The following is a 21,654-nucleotide window of genomic DNA, read 5'->3' on the forward strand; positions in this document are numbered from 1 at the left end:
TGACTGTTTAAAGGGTTTTTGTTTTGTTTTCGTTTTTTAGTCAAACTTATCGTTGTATTCAGAAGATTTAGATTTAAATTTATTTTTGGAGCCTTTCCCCGTCTACTTTTATTGTCCAAAAGCAGCTCACTCGTTTTGCTAAACTGTTGTTGTTGTTGTTGTTTTTTATTTGTCTTTGCCAAGAAAGAATGTCATACAGATTTGTGACGACATGGGGTATATTTTAATTTGTTGGGTGAACTGTCCCTTTAAGTTCCATCCTTCCGCAGCAAGATATAGTCCCTGGTTGACAGTCGGGTCTCTATGGATGCTGCGCAGTGATATAGTAACTAGGTTAACAGGTGTTTCGCGTTTCTACACTAAAAATGTCTTGTCAGGTAACCTAAAATGCGATTAACGTGGTAACTGTTTTTATTATTATTATTGTTTAAGCTAAAAATATGAAATATCATGAAATCAAGTTATTTAGAACAAAGTGAGGTAGATAATATCCACACCGTTTCGCTTTGAACTGTTTATCGCACTAATATTTTGTAGCTAAATTTACCAATCTGCATCCAGAACCGAAAGTTTCCGTTTTTTATCCGTCATCCTGTCAGATCAGGGTGTAAAACCTAAATTACGTTTCTCCTTTAAAAAACTCAAAAAACCCTGACAGAGACAAGCACTCACAAATAGACAGGGGGAGTCAGTTAATAATTGTCCACCTCACGATGCGCGAGCATTACACCTGTGCTAGTTTGCGCGCGAGCAAAGTCTGCGCGTCAAGGGGAAAAAAAAGAAAAGTTCCTCCACGAGCGCGACGGTGACGCGCACCGAGAGTTGGGGAGCGTGTGAGTCCTGAAGGGCAAATAAGAGACTGGAGAAAACGACCTTAACCATATCAAGGTGCATTTCTCTGATTACTATTCCATATAGGCGCATGTGCATTGCGTAGCCTATATATTATGAATATGTCGAACATTTAAATTATAAGATCTCGTGTCTGACAAGCAAAGCGTCATCATAGGTGCATGATTTCACTGGTGACCTACAGTAGCACGGGATGCGCCACACAAAGCAAAGGGTCTGAAATACCAGACGGGAGACACAGAGACCTTCAGGAGGCTCATTACATCGATTCTTGAGGATATATTTATTTGTTAGCGGATATATGTTTCTCTGGACCATAAGGACGTACTCTACTTCCACCGGGAATTCTGCTGCGAGGGAGCCGGTATAAATGAAATGCATGGAAAACTCTCCTGTAAAATAACATAGCCCATTGGGATTATTATAGCTAGTTATTTATAATAAATTCGTCCTACGGTCATCTGAGCATCTCAAAAGCCTTTTTACTCAAGGAGCCCGTGTTGCGTCCCTTTTTAAAACTTATATTTCATTTTTGTTTCTTTTATCGTTAAACCATGACAGGAATGACAATTGCTCTGTTTTTTGAGAATCTACTGAGTAAATTGTCACTGTTTGGATTAAAGATGTTGGATTCGGATGTGAAAGTGGAATAATCATTCATAGAGAATTACCAACTGTATACAGGACTGGACGTTGGACCTCTTGTTATATTATTCACTCAACTATTTCGGACTTTTCTTGGTGAACTCAAACAATGGGGATCAAACTGAGAGTTATTCTGGGAATGTTTCAGTTCGTCTCACTTGCCAGAATACCCACACAATGTGCCAAGACACCGGTAAGAACATGCTCTGTATTATAATAGCCTAATGATAATTATATAGGCCTAGTTAGCATTACATGCTCTCGCAGATTATTTAAATCAGCCGCTATAAAGTGTGTTCTTTATATTAATCTTTAAACTTGATTTGATTAAATTAGCCTAACTCTGTTGTGGTTGTCTTTTATCACACTGAATAAATATCTTTTATTATTGCAGATTTTACACCATTGCTTGTAAAATGCACTTTATAGAGCTGAGTTAATGCTCAACACTCGTCTAAGCTTTTATATGTTGAAATAACCTGACGGTCATTGACGTTTGGCAGGATGGGAAATGTGCTGCTTTTAAAGATATATAATGCTTTGATAAAACCCACATGTATTTGTGTTCACAGTGGGTATAGGCCTATATATTTTTTTTTGTTTATTGTCTGAGAGCACAGCGATCTGAGGGTGTTAAAGAGCACATCATGGGGGTGTGGCCAATGATAGCCTAATTAATAATGTGGGGATGGTAATAATATTAATTATAGGCTAATATAATGCTAGAATATTATTAAATGTTTCAAATAGTTAAATGCATAATTTAATGTGGTAATATTATATTTTTTATTACCACTAGCCTATAAGTTTTTTTGTTTTGTTTTTTTCTTTCTTTATTTTTACTTTTTTTTTTAGTCTCAATATTTTGGCTAGTTCGTGCAGTTTCTATAGGCCTACCTCGTACATTCTTAGTGGCTGTTTAATAATTTGTGTGCGTGTTTAAAATAATAATAATAATAATAATAATAATAATAACATTTTAAAAGGCTATATATATTTGTTTGCCCTAAACATATTTATGTCCTTTTTGTTTTTTGTCTGGATCTCCGAAGGATAGACAGTGACGCACTTCCTATCTTATCGTTATCTTCACTTACACAAGCTTTTGTCAACATTACAGCCATCAGGCCAGTATATGACACCTATTGTTAGAATATCAGCATTGCGAGCTGTAGCATATGAAAGCAGGATGATGGCAGAATGCACTGATTTTGCGCATCTCCGTTCTTCGCAAGCGCAGCGGTATGTGGTCTGCTGCTCGGTGTACGTGTGACCAGAGCTCTGCTTTATGGATGCATATCATAAGTCTTCATAATGATGCAGCTCCACTCATCGTTTGTCCTGTTGTGTTTAGCCGAAACTTCTTTTATTTATTTTAGACTGCAGTTTGGCTCTAGTATATTTAATTTGATGACGCTGAAGATGCCGTGAAATGTAAACCTTCAGAATGTTGCATTACATTGCATGGCATGCTGCCAGTCTTGGTGAAAGTGCATGATATGGTATGGCACGAAAAGTCTAACCCTGTGACATTTAGGGTTCTCCCTGTCACGTGCGCAGTGATGATGAAGCTGCTTAGTGCGAACGTTTTCTGTGTAGCCTATGCATTGCAGTCCTGAAGTCTGAGGCCACCAGCGAAAATAATTCCATTTTGCATACTTGTATTTTTCACTTTCAAATAATATTATCAAAATAAAAATGTGAGAGAAAATTGCGCGTCTCTATAGCACGCATTGTGTATTGTCGTGCAATTTATACGCGAAAATGAGTGTGTGCATATGATACGCAGACAGTTCATTTGCGTGTAATACACACGCACCCCACACCACCAATAAACCTACCCTAACCATGCACGTAAAAACTCACTTTAAGCGAAAAAACACCGGCTGCATGCTATAAAGACGCATTTAGTGTGATCCGGTCGAATACAGTAGGCTATTTGGTTTGTCTCCTCTTGCTTTAAAGTCACAATGAAAATCAAAATGAACAAACCTTTTTTTTGTTTTTTTTTTTTTGTTTTATGGATTTTTAAAAATGGAAAATTGCAGTATTTATTATAAATGATTTATCTGTTCGGTGCACATCATTAGTTTTTTAAATGTCTGTGCACTTATAATTTTTAATCAAAAAAACGTTCTTTCCCTCTTACAGCATCTCTTTTCTTCTATGATGATGTGTTTACTGTCGTGAAGGCAACCTTTCACTCACATGAGATCCACCAATAGCAAACCAAAACCATCCAATCAAGTCTCTATGGGCAAAATCCAGTCCCGCCCTAAACGCATAGCTTTCTTAAAGGGTTAGTTCACCCAAAAATGAAAATTAAGTCATTATTTACTCACCCCCATGCTATAAGAGCTTTCAAGAGATTTCCACGACACATGTGTGAGAATTGAACTGAAGTTGTTGAAGAAGATCGCAATTCTCGCGCATGCGTCGTGGAAATCTCTTGAAGTCGTCTCAGGCCAACCCGGTCTCATCCCAAGACGTCATATAACTGACGTTTTGGGACGTCTTTTGACCATACGTCAATATTCGCCTTTTTAGGGCCCCCTTAAACGTCGGTAGATGAGGTTATGGGATCCTAACTCTACCCCATACCTAAACCTAACCCTAAACCTAACCCGTCATCTAACTGACGTTAAAGGTAAAGCGTCAGTTGTGTGACGGCCCGGGATCGCCATCTACCGACGTTTAAGGGGGCCCTAAAAAGGCGGATATTGACGTATGGTCAAAATACGTCCCAAAACGTCAGTTATATGACTTTTTGGGATGAGACTGTGTTACTCAGGCCTACAAGGAAGAAATGGAGTAGTCGAATAAAGTCGTTATTTTTGTTTGTTTTTTCACACAAAATGTATTCTCGTTGCTTGATAAGCGAATATTTAAACATTTTCTTCATTGATTTTCTGGGCCGTCAAGTTTCAATCCCTTAGGCAGCCTATGTAGCAGTGATCCACCTCTCAAATTTAATCCAAAATATCTTCATTTGTGTTCCGAAGATGAACGAAGATCTTACTGGGTTGGTACAGCAAGATGGTGAGTAATTAATGACTTAATTTTCATTTTTGGGCGAACTAACCCTTTAACCTCAAATTATTGCTCAGGAAATTAGCAAAACTTAAGCAAATGGCCTACTTAAAAAGCCATTGCTGTCTCAGAAATACATAAGACAGAATATATACTTTGCCAGAATATGGGAAGTTGTGTGTGTGGAGTAATGAATCACAATGAAACACGAGTTGCTAATGCATTTCTACCACAGTGAAGCATGGAGGAAGAGTGTCATGTTAGCTGCTGGTATCGGTGAGCTAAGTCACTGTGATGCTTTTTCGAGTACAGGAGAATATTGCAGAATGGCTTGCTTCCCACTACTGAAAACTTGTTATCTAACATGGAATGATCAGATGTAATTTCTCAACAAGACAATGCTCCTGCCTAAATTGCAAACACAACCAAGATGTGGCCATCAGGCTGATGTTTTGGCTGGTTAGAGTCCAGATTTGAACCCTATAGACGAATCCGGCGAAACTACCGGAAGTAAGCGGGCGCCGTTACTGAGCTGTTGCTGGGTAGCGTTGCGCCATTGCCTTCTATTGTTTTAGTTGCAACTTGCGTCCACTGGAATAAACAGCTCGCGATTTACGACTGTCACTAACGTTACAACGTTAGCCCTTGTATAATGTCGAGTGGGTAAACAGTTTCCGTTCTAAATTGTTTTAATGGTGGCAGTAAAATTTCAATTTTGAAGAGAAAACATTGTGAATACCCCGGGTCGACTGCCCCTGTCTGGAGCCGTACGGTTTACAAAGATTTCCTGGGCGAGTACAAGACGCGGACATTCACGTATAATAACAATTATTTAATGACATAAGTAAAAAAATATAATAAATGTGTGATATAGTGATCAGCAAAATCTCCTCTCTTGTTATTTTTTCTATTCAATTTACATGCTATGGTCATTAAATGGCTTTCCTGAGCTGAATGTAACGTTATGTGACATAATTGTTCTCCTGCTGTTATATTGACCTCTTTCCATGGTTTAAAAACAGTAGTTGGTCGATATTATGTATAGCTAACTTACTTTCTAGCTGTAACGTTACCTTACCCATGCCCGTTGCAATGTAAACATGAGATAAATAATGGACACAAATGAAAAACATGAAATTGTTTATTTGATTTAATTTATTTAGCCTATTTATTTATTGTTGCCAAATGGACAGATCTTTTTTTAGTTTCCTCTGTAGCAAACGTTAGCCTAGCTAGCTTGCCAAGCTATTTTCATAAATAATCTGTAAGATCGTTTGTACCTTCATCTGTGACTGCAGGCCAATGTCTAACATCATCAACCCAACAAGTCTGCCTGGCTGTAGCTGTCATCAAGGGTGCGTTATCACCTTATCTCCGAGGTTTGTTTACATACCGGTGCATATGTCTATGCCGGTGTAACAGCTCAGTAATGGCGTCGCCACAAGATGGCAGCCTACACAAGTACGCTCGTCGGATTCGTCTATAGACAATATTTGGTTTCATGTGGCGCTTTTCCACTGCATAGTACGGTACGGTTCGGCTCAGTACGCTTCGTCTCGGCGCGGAACACTTCGGATCGCTTTTCGTTTCCACTGCAGTAGTACCCCTTCAAAGTGTGTGGGACTGATCGTTATTTGCGCGCGCCTCTACTGCCATGACATCATCTTAAAAGCGCCACATTTTCAAACCCACAACTCAGGAACAATGGAGACTATCGAGGGGATGGTGTTCCTGATTCTCGGTATGTGGTTGTTCTTAACTGCTAGACGGAAAAATGTGTTTAAAATGAGGCTGATGGCAGCAAAACAAAAATACTGCTAAAAAAGTGTCTCGTGTCGCAAATCCAATGACGCTGGTAGTGACGATTCTGTCTGACCAATCAGTGATCTGCAGTGTTTCACGTCACATTTTAGTACCGGTACGGTACGCTTGGAACCTCAACAGACCAGGTACCATTTAAAGCGACCTGAAGCGAACCGTACTGTACCGTACCATGCAGTGGAAAAGCACCACAAGTGAGCCGTACCGAACCGAACCGTACCGTACTATGCAGTGGAAAAGCGCCTATATTAAAACTCAAACTAACTGGGAGACGTTTTTCAACTGCTCATGAACTATTTGAAGCGAATGACATTGAGTAGAACTACATTGACTCCTTCTTGTAAGAAGCTGTCTGCAAGTTTACCACACGGCTTAAACGTTTAAAGAATGCAAAAGGGAAGGCTACTCTGTGCTAAGTTACTGCATCTAGAGTATTTGTGCTATTCAGGCTAATTTTCACAGTAATGTGTGATTGAAATGGTTAAGAGTCCATTAAAAGATCACTAAATATTTTTCCATTTTTGGCTTGGACCATTTTTTTGTGCCCAGGCCATGTACATTTCATCTTGTTCGAGAAGCTGTCTCCCTTCAGATATTCGTCACAATAAGAAAGAAAAGACTATCGCAACTTCCGTTTCATGCTTTAATGACAGCAGCACTGGAACTGACATGAACGAAACCTGATGGTCACGTTCTCCAGCATGTTTGGAGAAGTTCGTTCCATCTTTTGCTTCAATGGAGTTCTCATGTTTTTGGTTATATTTGACCTAGAAATAGTCCAAAATCGTAAATATTTTACATCATAACTTCTCTTTTTTTTAATGCGTGAACATCCAAAAAACGTCTTAAATGTAAAAAAGAATCCCAGATTTCCCATGTGATCTGAGACTTTTGGATCTGCCATAAACCAGTGCCTGATAGCTTTGTTTCCTAACTTCTTAACGCTCGAGTCCGTTCACAAATGCCAGCCTGACCCACGGTCTTCATGTGGAGGGCGATTGTGGGAGAGCGGGGCAGCTGAGCTGATGATTGGTGCTCAAACTCAAGGGCTTTTAGAAAGAGAGGACTGACGCAGCCAAATGCAGCCAACTGCTGCATACAAAAAAAAAACAAAAAAAAAAAACTGGCAGCATTGAGATTTTTAATGTGTGTGCATTTCAGGGAGTGAAAGTGAGTGTTAATATGTGTGTGTGCCAGTCCCCTTGCCAGCTCTGTGCTGGCTGCTGTATTTCACAATGGCACTGAGGCATGAGGTTGATGAGAAATTGACTGACTCAACCTTCATATTGCAACACAGACTCTGCAGACGCCTCTCCACTCGTAACCGTGCAAGGATCTGCCATGTCTTCTGATAAATATTGTGTTTAATTACGTTAAACCTTTATTTATTGCTTAGATGCCATCGTTGCGAAATAAACGTGCAGAAGCACTCATTCTCACGCCATGTGTGTGAGTCTGTGGGGGTGTAATTGAATGCACTGGCTTATATCAGTGTGAGATCACCTGTAATGCGATTGACACACATGCTCGGAAAACCACCCTCACAGAAAGTAGTCCGGCACGGTGCAGGGAAGCCATGTATGCGTGTGTTGTTTGCGCTGTAGTGCAAAGTCTGCTCTCTCTCGGCGGTGACCTTGTTCCAGTGCGCGGACCCCATTGAATGAGGGGCATGTTTGTGTGAATGTGTGCTAATGTCCAACTTTATGCTGCTCTGGCACAAATAAACACTAGAAATCATGTTTTTAGCATATGTTCACTGGAATCAGTTCTTCACAGCACCATTTATGCGGTTTTGTTATTGTCTCTGCTGTATGTTGTGTCTGACTCCTTGTCTGTGTCCTTTCCTCTAGTCAGACCACTGGATGCCAACAGAGAGCCACAGGTCTGGAGAAGGTATTGAGTCTTGCTTTCTTTTCTACTTCTATTATCATAGGTGCATTACTCATTTTGTGAGCTTATTCAATAAAATTGATTTTTTTGTTTTTGGTTATTTATTGCTCTTGGCAAAATGGCTCTTTGCCAGCTACTGTCTACTATACTATTATAGTTCGTAAGTTTGGGCTCAGATAAGATTTAATAATATTAATAATACTTTAATTCAGAAATTACCCAATGATGTTCAAAAGTGGCAGTCAATTAAAGACATTACAAAAATTCTATTTGGAATAAATGCTGTTCTTTTGAACTTCATTCATTATGATTCAAAACGTATTATGGTTTCCACAAAAATATAGTGATGGATTAGTTCACTTTTGCTGTTAATTTACTCACCCCCATGTCATCCAAGATGTCCATGTCTTTCTTTCTTTAGTTGAAAAGAAATTAAGGTTTTTGATGAAAACATTTCAGGATTTTCTCCATATAATGGACTTCATTGGGAACCAAATGGTTCAAGGTCCAAATGAGAGTTTCAGTGCAGCTTCAAAGGGCTTTAAACGACACCAGACGATGAATAAGGGTCTTATCTGCCGAAACAATCGGTCATTTCAAAAATAAATAAAATAGTTTAAGATTTATAAGCACAAATGCTCGCCTTGCTCTGTTCAATGAACGAAATGACTCCAAAAAAATATTTGTTCATTCGTTCAAAGATTCAGACTTTGAACCGTTTGGTTCCCAATGAAGTCCATTATATGGAGAAAAATCCTGGAATGTTTTCATCAAAAACCTTAATTTTTTTTCGACTGAAGAAAGAAAGACATGGACATCTTGGATGACATGGGGGTGAGTAAATTATTAGCAAAAGTTAACTACTACTGCTTTAATAAGAATACACAATTATAAGAAATGTTTATTGAGAAGCAAATCAGCGGACAATGTGACACTAAATACTGGAGTTATGACTTACCCATAACAGAAACAAAATACTTATAAAGTATTTAAAATAGAAAACAATTGTTTAAAAGCATAACAATATTACTGTTATTATCAAAACGACCCCAAACTTTTGGATGGTAGTGTATTAACTTTGATTTCAAGGACTATTTATTTTAGCGGGAGGTCACTTAAAGAATCTGCTATTGTAAAATAATCATATGTTTTGGGGAGTAAAAATATATTTAATTCTACATTTATAAGTGCTTCATATCAGTAAATTGGTTTCTTTAAAGTACCAGCACATAGGTGCTTAATATTTAGAGGAATGTTCTGGGTTATGCTCTATAAATGTCATCTCTGACATGCTGTCAGTTACCACAGTAATTCATTTAAATATAGTTCATAAGAGCATGGATATCTTGTTTCCACACCAAGAGCTCTATTCACATCACCCCGATTTTGTATGATCTCCACTGACAAGTAAATAATTTAAATGAATGATGAAGCAGGTTGTCTAAAATAGATAGTCTTTCAAATATATTCTCTTGTGTTCAACAAAAGAAAGGAACTCATTTTGGAAACATGTTTGGATGAATAAATGATGACCGAATTGAATTATCCTTTTGAGACTGAAGTGTTTTCTGACTCTGTATCTTTCATTTATTCTCTTTCTCTCAGTGGTGAGGTGGTTGGATGTGTATCAGAGAAGCGGATGTCATCCCAGAGAGACGTTGGTGGAGGTTTGGCGGGAGTTTCCTTGGGAGACGCATCACCTCTTCCTGCCGTCGTGTGTAACGCTGCGCCGCTGCGGAGGCTGCTGCTCCGATGAGGCGCTCGAGTGTGTGCCATCACAAACACACACACTTGTAATGGAGGTACACACACACACAAATGCACAACTCAGGTGGTCAATCACATTAACTGTGGACATATTTCACAAATTTTTGACATCCAGTGTCACAATACTTTTTATCTTCATTTTGAGCAGTTTATCTATTGTTTTATTTATAATTCAACAAACTTCTTTTTGTGAAATGTCTGGCTTGTAAAGTGTGCTTGAGATGTATATCTGTAAAAATTAATTAGATTACATTAGATGAATACTTTGAGGGATCTCTGTATATCATATAGGGTTATATCTAACCTTAACCGTAACCCTAACTTACACTACTGTTCAAAAAACTTGACTCCTACAAGTTTCCTGGAAGCCTAGTGTGTGGGGATATTTAGCAGTCCACCAGGAAACAAAACAGCGTTTAAAAGATCGGATGCCGCACAAATGAATTCAAAATTATGGATTTACAGCATTGAAACTTTAAGACATCATGTGTTTGAGGCACTTACTGTAGTTGTATTCAAAAGGGATGTGTACTGACAATATACAGTACAGGGAAAGTATTATTTTCCAAGCTTGGCCAACCCTTTGGATTCCCATGTGATTTTTCACATTTTGTGTGTCCTCTCACATCTATAAAAGAAGATCAAGAAATATGTGCTGCATATGCCGGTAAACATCAAGGTATTGATAGTCTGTTACAGCATGCAGTAATTGCTATTGTACCCACCCCTAAACATGACCCATAACAAAACTGTGATTGGTCGCTTTACATGTAAGTAACACAGCCTCTTCCTGACTAAGTGTGCAGTCATTGGCCAATAGCAGTGGCTATAGAGCCCATACCTTATGTCATTAGGCTACACAAGGCTACTCCACACACTACCCCCCGTATAATACAAGATCTCAAACCTCATGTCTCAGCCACAGAGGACACACAGCATGAGTCAGTCATACATATTCAGTGTGTGGTTAGATGGAGTCTCTAGTGTAATGGATCAGGACGGATCCTGGTCACGTACTGTATTAGAGAGATTTTGGATAAAAGATAGAGTCATTATTATGCAGAACAGTGTGTGTGTGTACTGACTCCTGCTCTGTTAAACTCAACAGCTCATGAGGACCTCATACATGAAGCATGACCTTGTGCAGCTGCCTTTCATTGAACACAACCAGTGTGAGTGCAGGTGAGATACATACTCACACATACATATTCCAACAAACTGACCTAGCTATATATATAAGGGCCAGCATACCATAGATTTGTGTTGTTTTAATATAAAGCTATTTATGACAGACGAATCCAAACCCTACACTCTTAGAAGAAATTGTTCTATTTAGAACCAGAAATGGTTCCATCCCCCGCTTCATATATGGAACTCCAAAATGGTTCTATATAGAACCTTTTTTTTTGGTAAAAGGTTCTATTGGCCAAGTAAGGAACCCCAGGGTTCTATATAGAACCCAGAGGAACCCTTATTTTAAGAGTGTATAGAACCTTTTAGGGGTTCCAAATACGTAGCGCTGATAGAACCTTTTCTTCTAAGAGTGCACATGACACGCTCTTTTATTCAGAAACATCTAGACATAGCACTACAAAATTGAATGCTTTTTGAATGAATAGTTCTTGAAATCTTGAAATTGTGGTACTTGTGGCTTAAATTTTTATAATTTATATGTACAGAAAAACTTCAGATCATTGAAAAACCTGAAAACAATTCAAGAAAAAAGATTTTGAAAACGTAAAATGACATTAGCACATTGAATAATCCCTCAGAAAGCAAGTATACACACTACTGTTCAAAAGTTTGGGGTCTGCATTTATTTGATAAAAATACAGTGAAAACAGTAATATTGCTAAATATTATTACAAATTAAAATAACAGTTTTCTATTTGAAAATATTTATTTGAATGTCACTTTTTATCAATTTAATGTGTCCTTGTGTTAATTTCTATCAAAAAAATCTTAAGGACCCCAAACTTTTAAACGGTTGTGTATTTGGAGCAAAATTTGTTAAAGGTCATAAAAATTTGTGATAAAAGAACACAGTTTAAAGGAGTAGTTCACTTTTAAAAAAAGCTTTTACTGATTCTTTACTCACCCCCATGTCATCCAAGATGTCCATGTCTTTCTTTCTTCAGTTGAAAAGAAATTAAGGTTTTTGATGAAAACATTCCAGGATTTTCTCCATATGATGGACTTCACTGGGAACCAAATGGTTCAAGGTCCAAAAGACAGTTTCAGTGCAAATTGTAAACTGTTCGAAGGGCTTTAACCTATTCCAGACGATGAATAAGGGTCTTATCAAGTTAAACGATCGGTCATTTAAAAAAAATAACAAAGTTTAAGCTTTATACGCTCAAATGGTCGCCTTGCTGTGTTCTGTGATGCGCGTTCGTGAGTCTCCTGTTCGAACTCGTTCATCAAAATGAACAAATCTTTTTTTTCGAGTCATTTGGCTCATTCAATGAACGAAATGAAGGAATTGACTCGGAAAAATATTTGTTCATTTTGATGAACGAGTTCGAGCAGGAGAGTCACGAACGCGCATCACAGAGCAAGGCGAGCATTTGAGCTTATAAAACTAAAACTTATTCATTGTCTGGAATCGTTTTAAGACCTTCGAACAGTTTATACTGAAACTGTCTTTTGGACCTTGAACCGTTTGGTTCCCAGTAAAGTGGAGAAAAATCCTGGAATGTTTTCATCAAAAACCTTGATTTCTTTTCGACTGAAGAAAGAAAGACATGGACATCTTGGATGACATGGGGGTGAGTAAATTATCAGCAAACGTTTAAGGACATTACTTGACCTCATTGTCGGGTTATTAAGCATTATTGGATGTAAGAGTTACTATATTTATTAATCATTTTAACCATTGAAAAACACTCGAAAGGGAGTAAACAAATTGCCAACTTATTTGGGGAATTTTGTCCTCAAAAAATAGCTAAGTAAACCCACCCACACACACCAATCCAAAGCCTATCTGACTTTCAGATCACCCCACATACACCCACCCACAAATTCACAACCACCCTGTCTGTCACATGGGGAATGACCCCATCTCCCCACGGAGTACTTCCTGAACCCAGTCACAGAAAGTCGTCACCCCCAAAACACTGTTCTGTTGGCACGTAGCCGAGCTGTCACCGTCGGCTCTTTATCAGTTCATTGTGAGGTTCTCCTCAAAAGCCCTTTCAGAGGTTGTGGGGTTCGGATTAAGGCCAGGGTTGGAGCTGAGCTTTCGGTAAGAGCATTTACATGCGCTCGCCTCTCTATCCTCTCTTTGTAATACTGATCTGCCCCGTACAAACTGAACTCACTACTGTTGACCAACCCTGAGTTACTCAAACTCCCACGCAGCCAACATTATTAACTGTTTACCTGCGCCCGTTCTGATCGCTCTGCTAATGCTCACGCTATCATGCGATAAAACATTTGATAACGTTTACACTCCGACATGCTGAAACCATTAGAAATCCGACATATATATATATCGGGATTGATCTAACGAGTTTAGAGATCTGCCCATTTTGTCACGTTTTCGATATTATCTGTGTTGCTATACGGGTAATAGATGGCACTTATTTGAACAAGCAGCAATCACTGTGCACCAATCAGTGGGGAATGTATTATTAGCATATCCAGATGCTTTGTTTTACAATTATTAAATAATAATATGATTTAGTAATATAATATGATGAAGTTCTCACTTTAAGTGCTTAAAATAGCTTTGTCGATTATAATGTGATTAAATTAAAATGCATGCCAACAGTTTAATACTTTTTAATGGGTTATAGTTGTTGTTGTTTTTTTAATAATATAAAATATGAACAATAATTAAATATCAACCATTAAATATCTCTGTGCGTATGCTTTTATAATATAATATGTGATCTTTCTTTTAATTGTAAATTTCATTATTATTCTGTTTTAACTGTCTGTCTTTTCCCTACAGGCTAAAAGCAAATCTTTATGCAGAGCCAACCAGGTAATGTGTGTGTGTGTGTGTGTGTGTGTGTGTGTGAGAGAGAGAGAGAATGAGTGATGTGAAGTTTACCAGCAGTGTGAACAGCATTTGCCCTCTCTTCCCTTTGCCCCACTGCACACACACACACACACACACACACACACACACACACACACACACATTAACTCCATGGAGATGGCTGCTTGCTGAGTTAATTGTGTGTGAAAGGCAGAGGTGGTTGGTTCAGTCTGTTCTGCTGATACTAGTTTACTCTGACCCTGGTGTTAAAGAGAAAGGCTAATGCTTTTTACAAATATCCCTTTCATTGTCCCGTCTAGGATCCTCTAGATGAAAAACACAAGTCTAACTGCTTAGACACTGTGCCACAGGATTTATCTGTTGCATAAACTGTACTTAGTCTGTTTGTACATACTACTTTTAAGTATGAGCTATAATAATGATAATTTTACACCACTATTTTTGAGTTTTATTGCAAGCTTGAGGCTCATTTTAGTGTGTATCCTGACATCAGCTAATTATAACCGATACTGTTATTAGAACTGGTGAGAGCAAGTGGTAAATCATAAAAAAAAATATTTAAGTAGGATGTAATGTGTGAAATTGGCATTGGTCCTCCTCAGCTTCACACTTGTGTTGTAATTTGTTTTACAAGTAATTCTCCTCTCTTTATTGCCAGTGGACAGCCAATCTGTTAATTTAACGTGGAATTTACTCTGTTCAACTTACATTTATGGAAAAAGATCATTTGAATAAGAATAAGACTGACAAGGAACATAAAATGTCTCAGACTTCTAAAAGACTCAATCCGTGTGTGTGTGTGTGTGTGTGTGTGTGTTTGTCCAGCTGGCGTGCGTCTTGCACTGTTGGAAGGGAGTCAGAAACCTAGAACCCTCCTTTGTTGGGAAACGGAACAGAACATTCATTTTATTGCTTAATTAGGCCACTGGCCCTTGAGGAGCCTCAGACGGGCCGAAGCCAAAATATCACAAGAATTAAGACGTGATAAAGTCATCTTAAAAACTCTCTGAATTAAATATATAAACTTTAGTTTAATACTTGACTGACATTGACATAAAAAAAGTGTAGAAAGTCTGTCCATAAAGTTAGCTGAATGGAGTCTTGGCCATGTACTTTTTAATACCTATTTATTTATATTTAATATATGTTATATTTTGTCTTTTTCTTTTAGGCAAGGCCCACAGACAACCAGAAGAGGCAAAAAGCGGCAAAAGGGGAAACCAAAACGAAAGAAACACATGGGGAAAAGTTCATTGTATGTTCCTCTTACACAAAAGTAATTTTCTTAATCAGTACTTTCTTATTATTATCTGAATGTTCTGAAAACAAGATCAATACAATTGAAAAGAAAAAATTTATAAATTATAAAAAATTTTTCAGAGATTATATCTTGAGAATTTTATTTACCCCATTGGCCATGTGTGTACAGTAGCCCTCAAACCGTATTCACTTTATAGCCCTTTAATCCTGTAATTGTGGACAAATGTGGGCACAGAGGACTCGGATGTGATCCTAATTTTTATTTATTATAAATGCTATATCACTATCTTAAAGTTTTGTCTATCCATTTATGGTGTTTTTTTTATTTTGGGGGTATTTTTGAATTTATTTACTTCAAAAAGTACCATATTTTCTTTGTAAATTATGCTTATTTTTATGTTTTATTTTTTACAATTTTTTAAACTACATTAAAATATCATTCCAATAAGTTCTTAGAGCTAAAACCTAAAGATGAAGTGACTGTGCTGTCACCTGGTGTCTTATTTTTGGCTTATTTTAGAATGCTTTAAATTACAGTTTTTCGCATTAATTTCTATGTGTGCCTATTTTTGACCCAAATACACGATTAAGGAGTTTTTTCCACCCACTTAACATTGTAGAATTGAGTCAAAAAAATTGTGTGTGTTCAGGAGGCAAACTTAGGAAAAAATAAATCAAAACTATTTTGCCCACATTTGTCCTGAATACGGTTTTAAGTTTAAGCATACATCTAACAAAATTTGGTGAGGCTTAAAAAACATTGATATCATAATGTTGTACACAGTGTTGCAATCTTGTTTTCAGGCTGTTTGGATTAACTTTGGTACTAAAGGATATTATTAGTATATTAATTAACCATGGTATTTTCATTTTAAAGACTAACATGGTACATTTTATGCTCTTTTGCCATTGTAGAAAGTATCATTGATATACATTTAATAGAAGCCGTTTAGCAAGATGTTTAATAATGCATCTTTGCTTTGCCTTTATTTATTTAGTACCATCAATATTATTAAATATTAAAACCTATTTCGAAGCACTAAAGCACATGAATCCCATTTCTGGTCAAAGAGAGCTGCGAATTCCCTCAGTATCCCTTTTTTTCGTACGTGCCGTACTACACATTTACTCACGCAGCATTGACTTCATCTCAGAGAACAATTAATAAATTCCGGTCGAAGGGAAACTATTAATCAGTTCCTCTCCTTCCTTTTCTACTTTCACTTCTTCGTCATTGGTTTTTGGTGAGGGCAAGTGGAGGGAGAGAGCTCCTTTTGGGCCATCTTTCCCTCCCTGCAATCCATCATGCACTCCTCCATTGATGGAGTCAGTGGCAAGTGTGAAATCAGGCTAATTTGCCAGCCAGAACGCCCCTCCCTTTTCCTCAGCCTCCCCTCCGCATGCTCTATCAGCCTCTCAAACCACTTCCACACAAAGATTGATTTTCTTCCTTAATTAACTCGCAGCTATACACTTCTCTTCAGTTTTGGTTTAGTTAAATAAAGGGGAGAGGGAAAAACAGCCCCATCAGGCCACCATCCCATCAGAGACGTCACAAAATGAGACATCAAAGAACTGGCGGCCACAGACAATATCCAGAGTGTGTCTGTGGTGCCGCCGTCCAAAAAGAAGATCGGGGCTGATGCATGCTCAGAATGCATTATGGGTCTTTTTGTGTTTGTTATTGAATTTAATTTCAAGCCTAATGTGGAGATGCAGGCTTAGGTCTGGTTTTGCTAAGTTAATGATTGCATGGATCGACGTGCTCTTTGTCCGTTGTTGCGGTTTTACATAATTCTCTCAGCGCCGGACTTGTCAGAGCAAGTATTATGTCAGATATGCTTTACTCAATCACTGTGAGGCTTTTCTTACCATTTTAAAATTACTCATATCCTTCGGACATCTGTGCTCTTCAACTTGAAATTGAATTAGTTTGTGGGATTCCTCCCAATTTTTATTTTTTTACTGATTAACGGAAAATAGTTCATGATGGTTTGTACCAGACTCAAAATGGCTACTCTCACAAATCTATCACATGGCTTTAGCACACTTGAAATGTAGTTCAATCGACATATGTTTTACTTTCATGATGCTTTTTTGGTGTAATATGCCAATAAACAATGTCAAAATGCTCATATTTGGCATATGAAGGTCACACACTGTCTTTATTTCTCACCAACAGCTTATTTTCTTCCCTCTCATGCCAGCAGGAATCTTGTGCCAACTACACCCCCTCCTCCTCCCCCTCCTGCCCTCCCGCCTAGCTCCGCCCCTCCACCACCTGCCAGAGAGGCGTGTCCACCATGCCCCGCCCACAGGATGACATCAAAGCCTCCCTCTTGCGAATGCAGGTGCAGTTTGAGGGAGGTGAGCTGTACAAAGAGAGGGAAGACACTCAACGAGCACAGCTGCCGGTAAACACACACACACACACATACAGAGCCAAACAACTTATTCAAATGCAACCCGATGTGCTAAAAATAGACCCTTACACACAATGGCATGGCCTCCATTTGGGATTTTATTGCACAAGGAAGTGTTTCTCCATCCGTGACCCATAGATAAGAGAAAGTAACGGTCCACAGAAGTCACCCTGAGGTATTTGGAAAAGTACAGTCTCGTTTAGTGTATTGAGCACTAAGCAGTAAACAGAATGCACTCTTGCATAGGTCTTTTTTTTGTGACCAAATACCTTTTTGTTTTTATCAGATCTACAATCAGCTACAAAACTGAAAAGCATCTCTTGTGTTATAAAAGTACTAAATTACAGAGCCCCGCACAGGGCAAAAATAGTAGGCTAAATCGTGCGCATGATTTACTAATTTGTTCCTTTCTTCTTTTTCTTTCTTTTATTTATTTATACAGCACTATTAAAACACAACCATGGTTGAACCAACGTGCTTTACATATAAAACCATAAAAAAATAAAGAAACACACGTAAATCAATAAATAGACAGCATGTTAAACATCACATCTAGTTTTTGTAGGCTACTGACAGTAAGATCTAATAGGTAGGGGCAACTCATTCCACCATCTCGGTCCTGTTACCGCAAAAACCCGGTCGTCTTTATGCAGGCGGTTTGTTCTGGACACCATAAGTAGTTTGTGATTCTCTAAACGCGAAGAGATCTAGAGGGTTTGTATGGTGTTAAGAGGTTTGTCAGATATGGTGGTGCCTGGTTGTTTAGTGATTTATAAACAGTTAGTAATATTTTAGATCTAATTCTAAGGTGGACCGGAAGCCAATTCAAAGACGCTATACAAGTGTAATTGATTCATATTTCTTTCCTCTCATTAAAATCCTTGCAGCGGCATTTTGCACTGATTGTAATCGTGATAAAGAAGCTGGTGCGGTACCGCAGTACAGAGAGTTACAAAAGTCCAGTTGTGTTAAAATAAAGGAATGGATCAACCTTTCAAAATCTTTATTTGATAAAAATGGTTTAGTTTTTACTAATAAACATGTTCCCTCGATTTATAAATCGTGTGGAGGATTGACCATTTCATTCCCTTCATTTGCTATATCGTGCACATGATTTATGAATCGAGGGAACAAATGAGTAAGTCGTCCGCAAGATTTACTTTTTTTTTAAGTGGAAAATAAATAGAATAATACAAAAATACATTGTGCAGAAATAATTTTGGCACATCTAGATGATGTTGTTTCATATTTATTTTTTTAAAGAATACTTTTTTTCCCACTAGAATGCATTCAATTGATTAAACGTGACAGTAAAGACATTTTACAAAAGATTTCTATTAAGAATCTTAAAAAAAAAGGTTTCCACAAAAACATTAAGCAGCAAAACTGTTTTCAATAGCCTTGATGAGCATAAGAGACTTCTTTCAAAACTGTAAAAATATTGTAAAAATAAACTGTAAAAACAATAAAATATTATTGGTTTAACTTAAAAAAATAAGTAACCTGGTTGCCTTAAAATTTTAAGTTAATTGAAATGGAAAAATTGAGTTAATACAATGAAGGAGATTGATTTAATCATCAGAACTCAAAATATTATGTTATCTGAACTACATCTAAGTTGATTTGTCAAAAGAAAAAATGTTGTGATCACAAATCATAAAAAAAATATTTTTTTTACAGTGTACCAACCCTACACTTTTGAATTGTAGCGTACTGTATTTTAATGCATTACAACTGATCACAATTGTTTATAAAAAGTCTCAAGTAAAGTGTTGCTTGCTATTTTTAACATGCATGTAATCTCTTTCCTCTTCTCGTTCCCTTTCAGATGCGAAACCCAAAGTGAATAGTGAAATCAAACCACCCGTATAATCCACAGATCAAACTTTGCACAGCTTTGAGGAGGTCAAAGGTTTGCTTATTCTTTTGTCATGGACTCTGAAGTTTTGGGTCTCACCCAGAAAGAGGGTTTGCGCTTGGGAATAAACCACAGACCCACCCCCTGGCCCATCTGGCTACGTCCCACACACTATTTCAGCAGTATTAGATGCATATACATTCTGTTTGCACTGTATATCCACTTCTGTACCGTGTGTATGGAATACATCAGATCCTATTGTTGAGTTTAGGAAGCTTTTTCTCCACTGTAAACCAATCTTCAGATCACCTTTAACTATTTGACATTGTGTTTGGTTAAAGTTCGGTGGGTCAGTCGCTGGAATATGAGCCAGTCGTGGAGTTCTCATTGAGCTTTGTCCAAAACCAATTCTGGGATTTTTCTTTGGCTTCAATGGATCCTCATAGGCACGCACACGCAGCTAGTGTAATGCTAAGGACGACAAGTGTGCTTAAAAGGAAAAGAGAATAAGGAAGGAGTCTTTTTTTTTGACAAAACTACTTAAGTGGAGAGTTTTTGATGGGATGGATGTTGACAGACCTTCAATGTTGAGAGAACTCAAGTGTCTCGCTACACAAACAGAGTATCTTATCCTAAGAACGTCCCCAATGTGTCCTCTGACCCTCTGCTTGCGTTAAATGGTTGGATGGGTTGATTAGACGGATGGACGGGTGTCTGTGTGGTCTGAGTGGTGAATAATAAGGATCTGCTCGTCTATCCTAATTTATTCCTAGCCTCTATAAGTCCATAATGTGGCTTCACAGACTGTATCAATGAGTCTTTTTGTGTTTGTTTGATTTGCTTTTTGTTTGGTTCCTTCCTTTGGGAATTGAAAGCTTTTCCCACTGGCTAGCCAGTGAGAGGAATGCCAATAGTATAGAAAACTGGCTATATTCAATTGGTGCTCACCAAACACACGTCTTCTCTCTCCCACACCCCCCGATCACACTCATTTTTCGTCTCTTTCTTTATTCTTTTCACCTCGTCTGTCTCTTTTTTTTTAAATTCTTTCTCCCTCACACACAAACACTCATGCGTACACATACAAATGCAAGCAGGTAAATATAAGCTTTTCTGTGTTGATACTGAAAGAAGAATTTATTTTATCTATCTAAAGAATACTAATGTTATTGTAGTCCATTTTATTTTAAAGAATGTTTCTTTGTTAATTCAACCAATAGAATCAGGCTGGGTGGCCGTCATAGACAAATTCGCAGTCTCGACTTTGAGAGCACCCGGCAAGCTTCAGAAAAGGGAAGGGCCCATTCTGTGTGTTAAGTTTTTCTTTATCATCTCACAGGAGTGGGAGGATGACGTATTTATTTTTTATATTGAGATGCATTTTGTATTATGCTTTGCAATGTTTCTTGTGGGACATTTAATTTGCTGCGCCTGTAATGATCCGAGAATATTATTAGTATTTTTGCCTGATTTCTTGAGAATCATACAGCTCAGCTCAGATGATGTAGCGTTCAGTCGATGATGTTGAGGACTGTGAGTTTCCCCAGCTAACAGGGAACTCTCAAAGTTATGAACAACGTTCGTCCAGTTGCGTTAATAGAATGTTTGTTCATAGTTATCTGGGGCCAGACTCACGAAACATTCTTAATATTAAAATTCTTCTTTACTCCCAATTATTTTCTAACTTAAGAAAAAAGATAAGAATATTTTGTATTCCCTAAAAATTTCTTTCTTAAGAAGACTTTCGTGAATCCCTGGTCCCTGGTCTTCAATAACCAAAAAATGAAATTAAATTTAATAATCAAAACATTAGCACAAAAATGTTATTTATACATCGTTCATTGAACGGTTTCTGAAACATTTCAATTGGATTTTAGTCTATTGTTTTTAAATGTTACTACTTGCTACGTTTTTCAGGTTCAGAGAACATTCATAAGTAATGTTCCCATAATACTTGCGAAATGATATACTAGAGAAAACATTTCCTTAAAGGGATAGTTCACTTTGAAATTCGTTTTTTTTGGAATGTTTTATCTTAAGGGCATCCAAGATGTAGGTGTCTTTGTTTCCACAGTAGTTTCAATTTTGATATTTTTAGGTCA

General features: G+C 37.7%; 1 protein-coding gene across 5 annotated transcripts; it reads left to right on the top strand.

The window, feature by feature from the left end:
• The first annotated feature begins 734 nt into the window (after positions 1 to 734).
• Positions 735 to 21,654, top strand: vegfba (vascular endothelial growth factor Ba). 5 transcript variants are annotated; one of them, XM_089135042.1, is made up of 9 exons: positions 1,620 to 1,690; positions 2,550 to 2,739; positions 8,199 to 8,241; positions 9,844 to 10,040; positions 11,114 to 11,187; positions 13,961 to 13,993; positions 15,183 to 15,287; positions 17,479 to 17,685; positions 19,523 to 21,654. In XM_089135042.1, exons 3-9 carry the CDS (start codon positions 8,211 to 8,213, stop codon positions 19,542 to 19,544), a joined length of 669 nt encoding a protein of 222 aa, XP_088991168.1. In that variant the 5' UTR covers positions 1,620 to 1,690; positions 2,550 to 2,739; positions 8,199 to 8,210; the 3' UTR covers positions 19,545 to 21,654. The 5 variants fall into 5 exon arrangements, with proteins under 5 accessions (XP_039505107.2, XP_039505106.2, XP_039505108.2 ...); XM_039649173.2 differs by lacking the exon at positions 2,550 to 2,739 and having other exon boundaries at positions 735 to 1,690; positions 17,482 to 17,685; XM_039649172.2 differs by lacking the exon at positions 2,550 to 2,739 and having other exon boundaries at positions 736 to 1,690.

The sequence above is a fragment of the Pimephales promelas genome, chromosome 9 (assembly GCF_988280905.1).
Source record: "Pimephales promelas chromosome 9, fPimPro1.hap1.1, whole genome shotgun sequence".
NCBI lineage: Eukaryota > Metazoa > Chordata > Actinopteri > Cypriniformes > Leuciscidae > Pimephales > Pimephales promelas.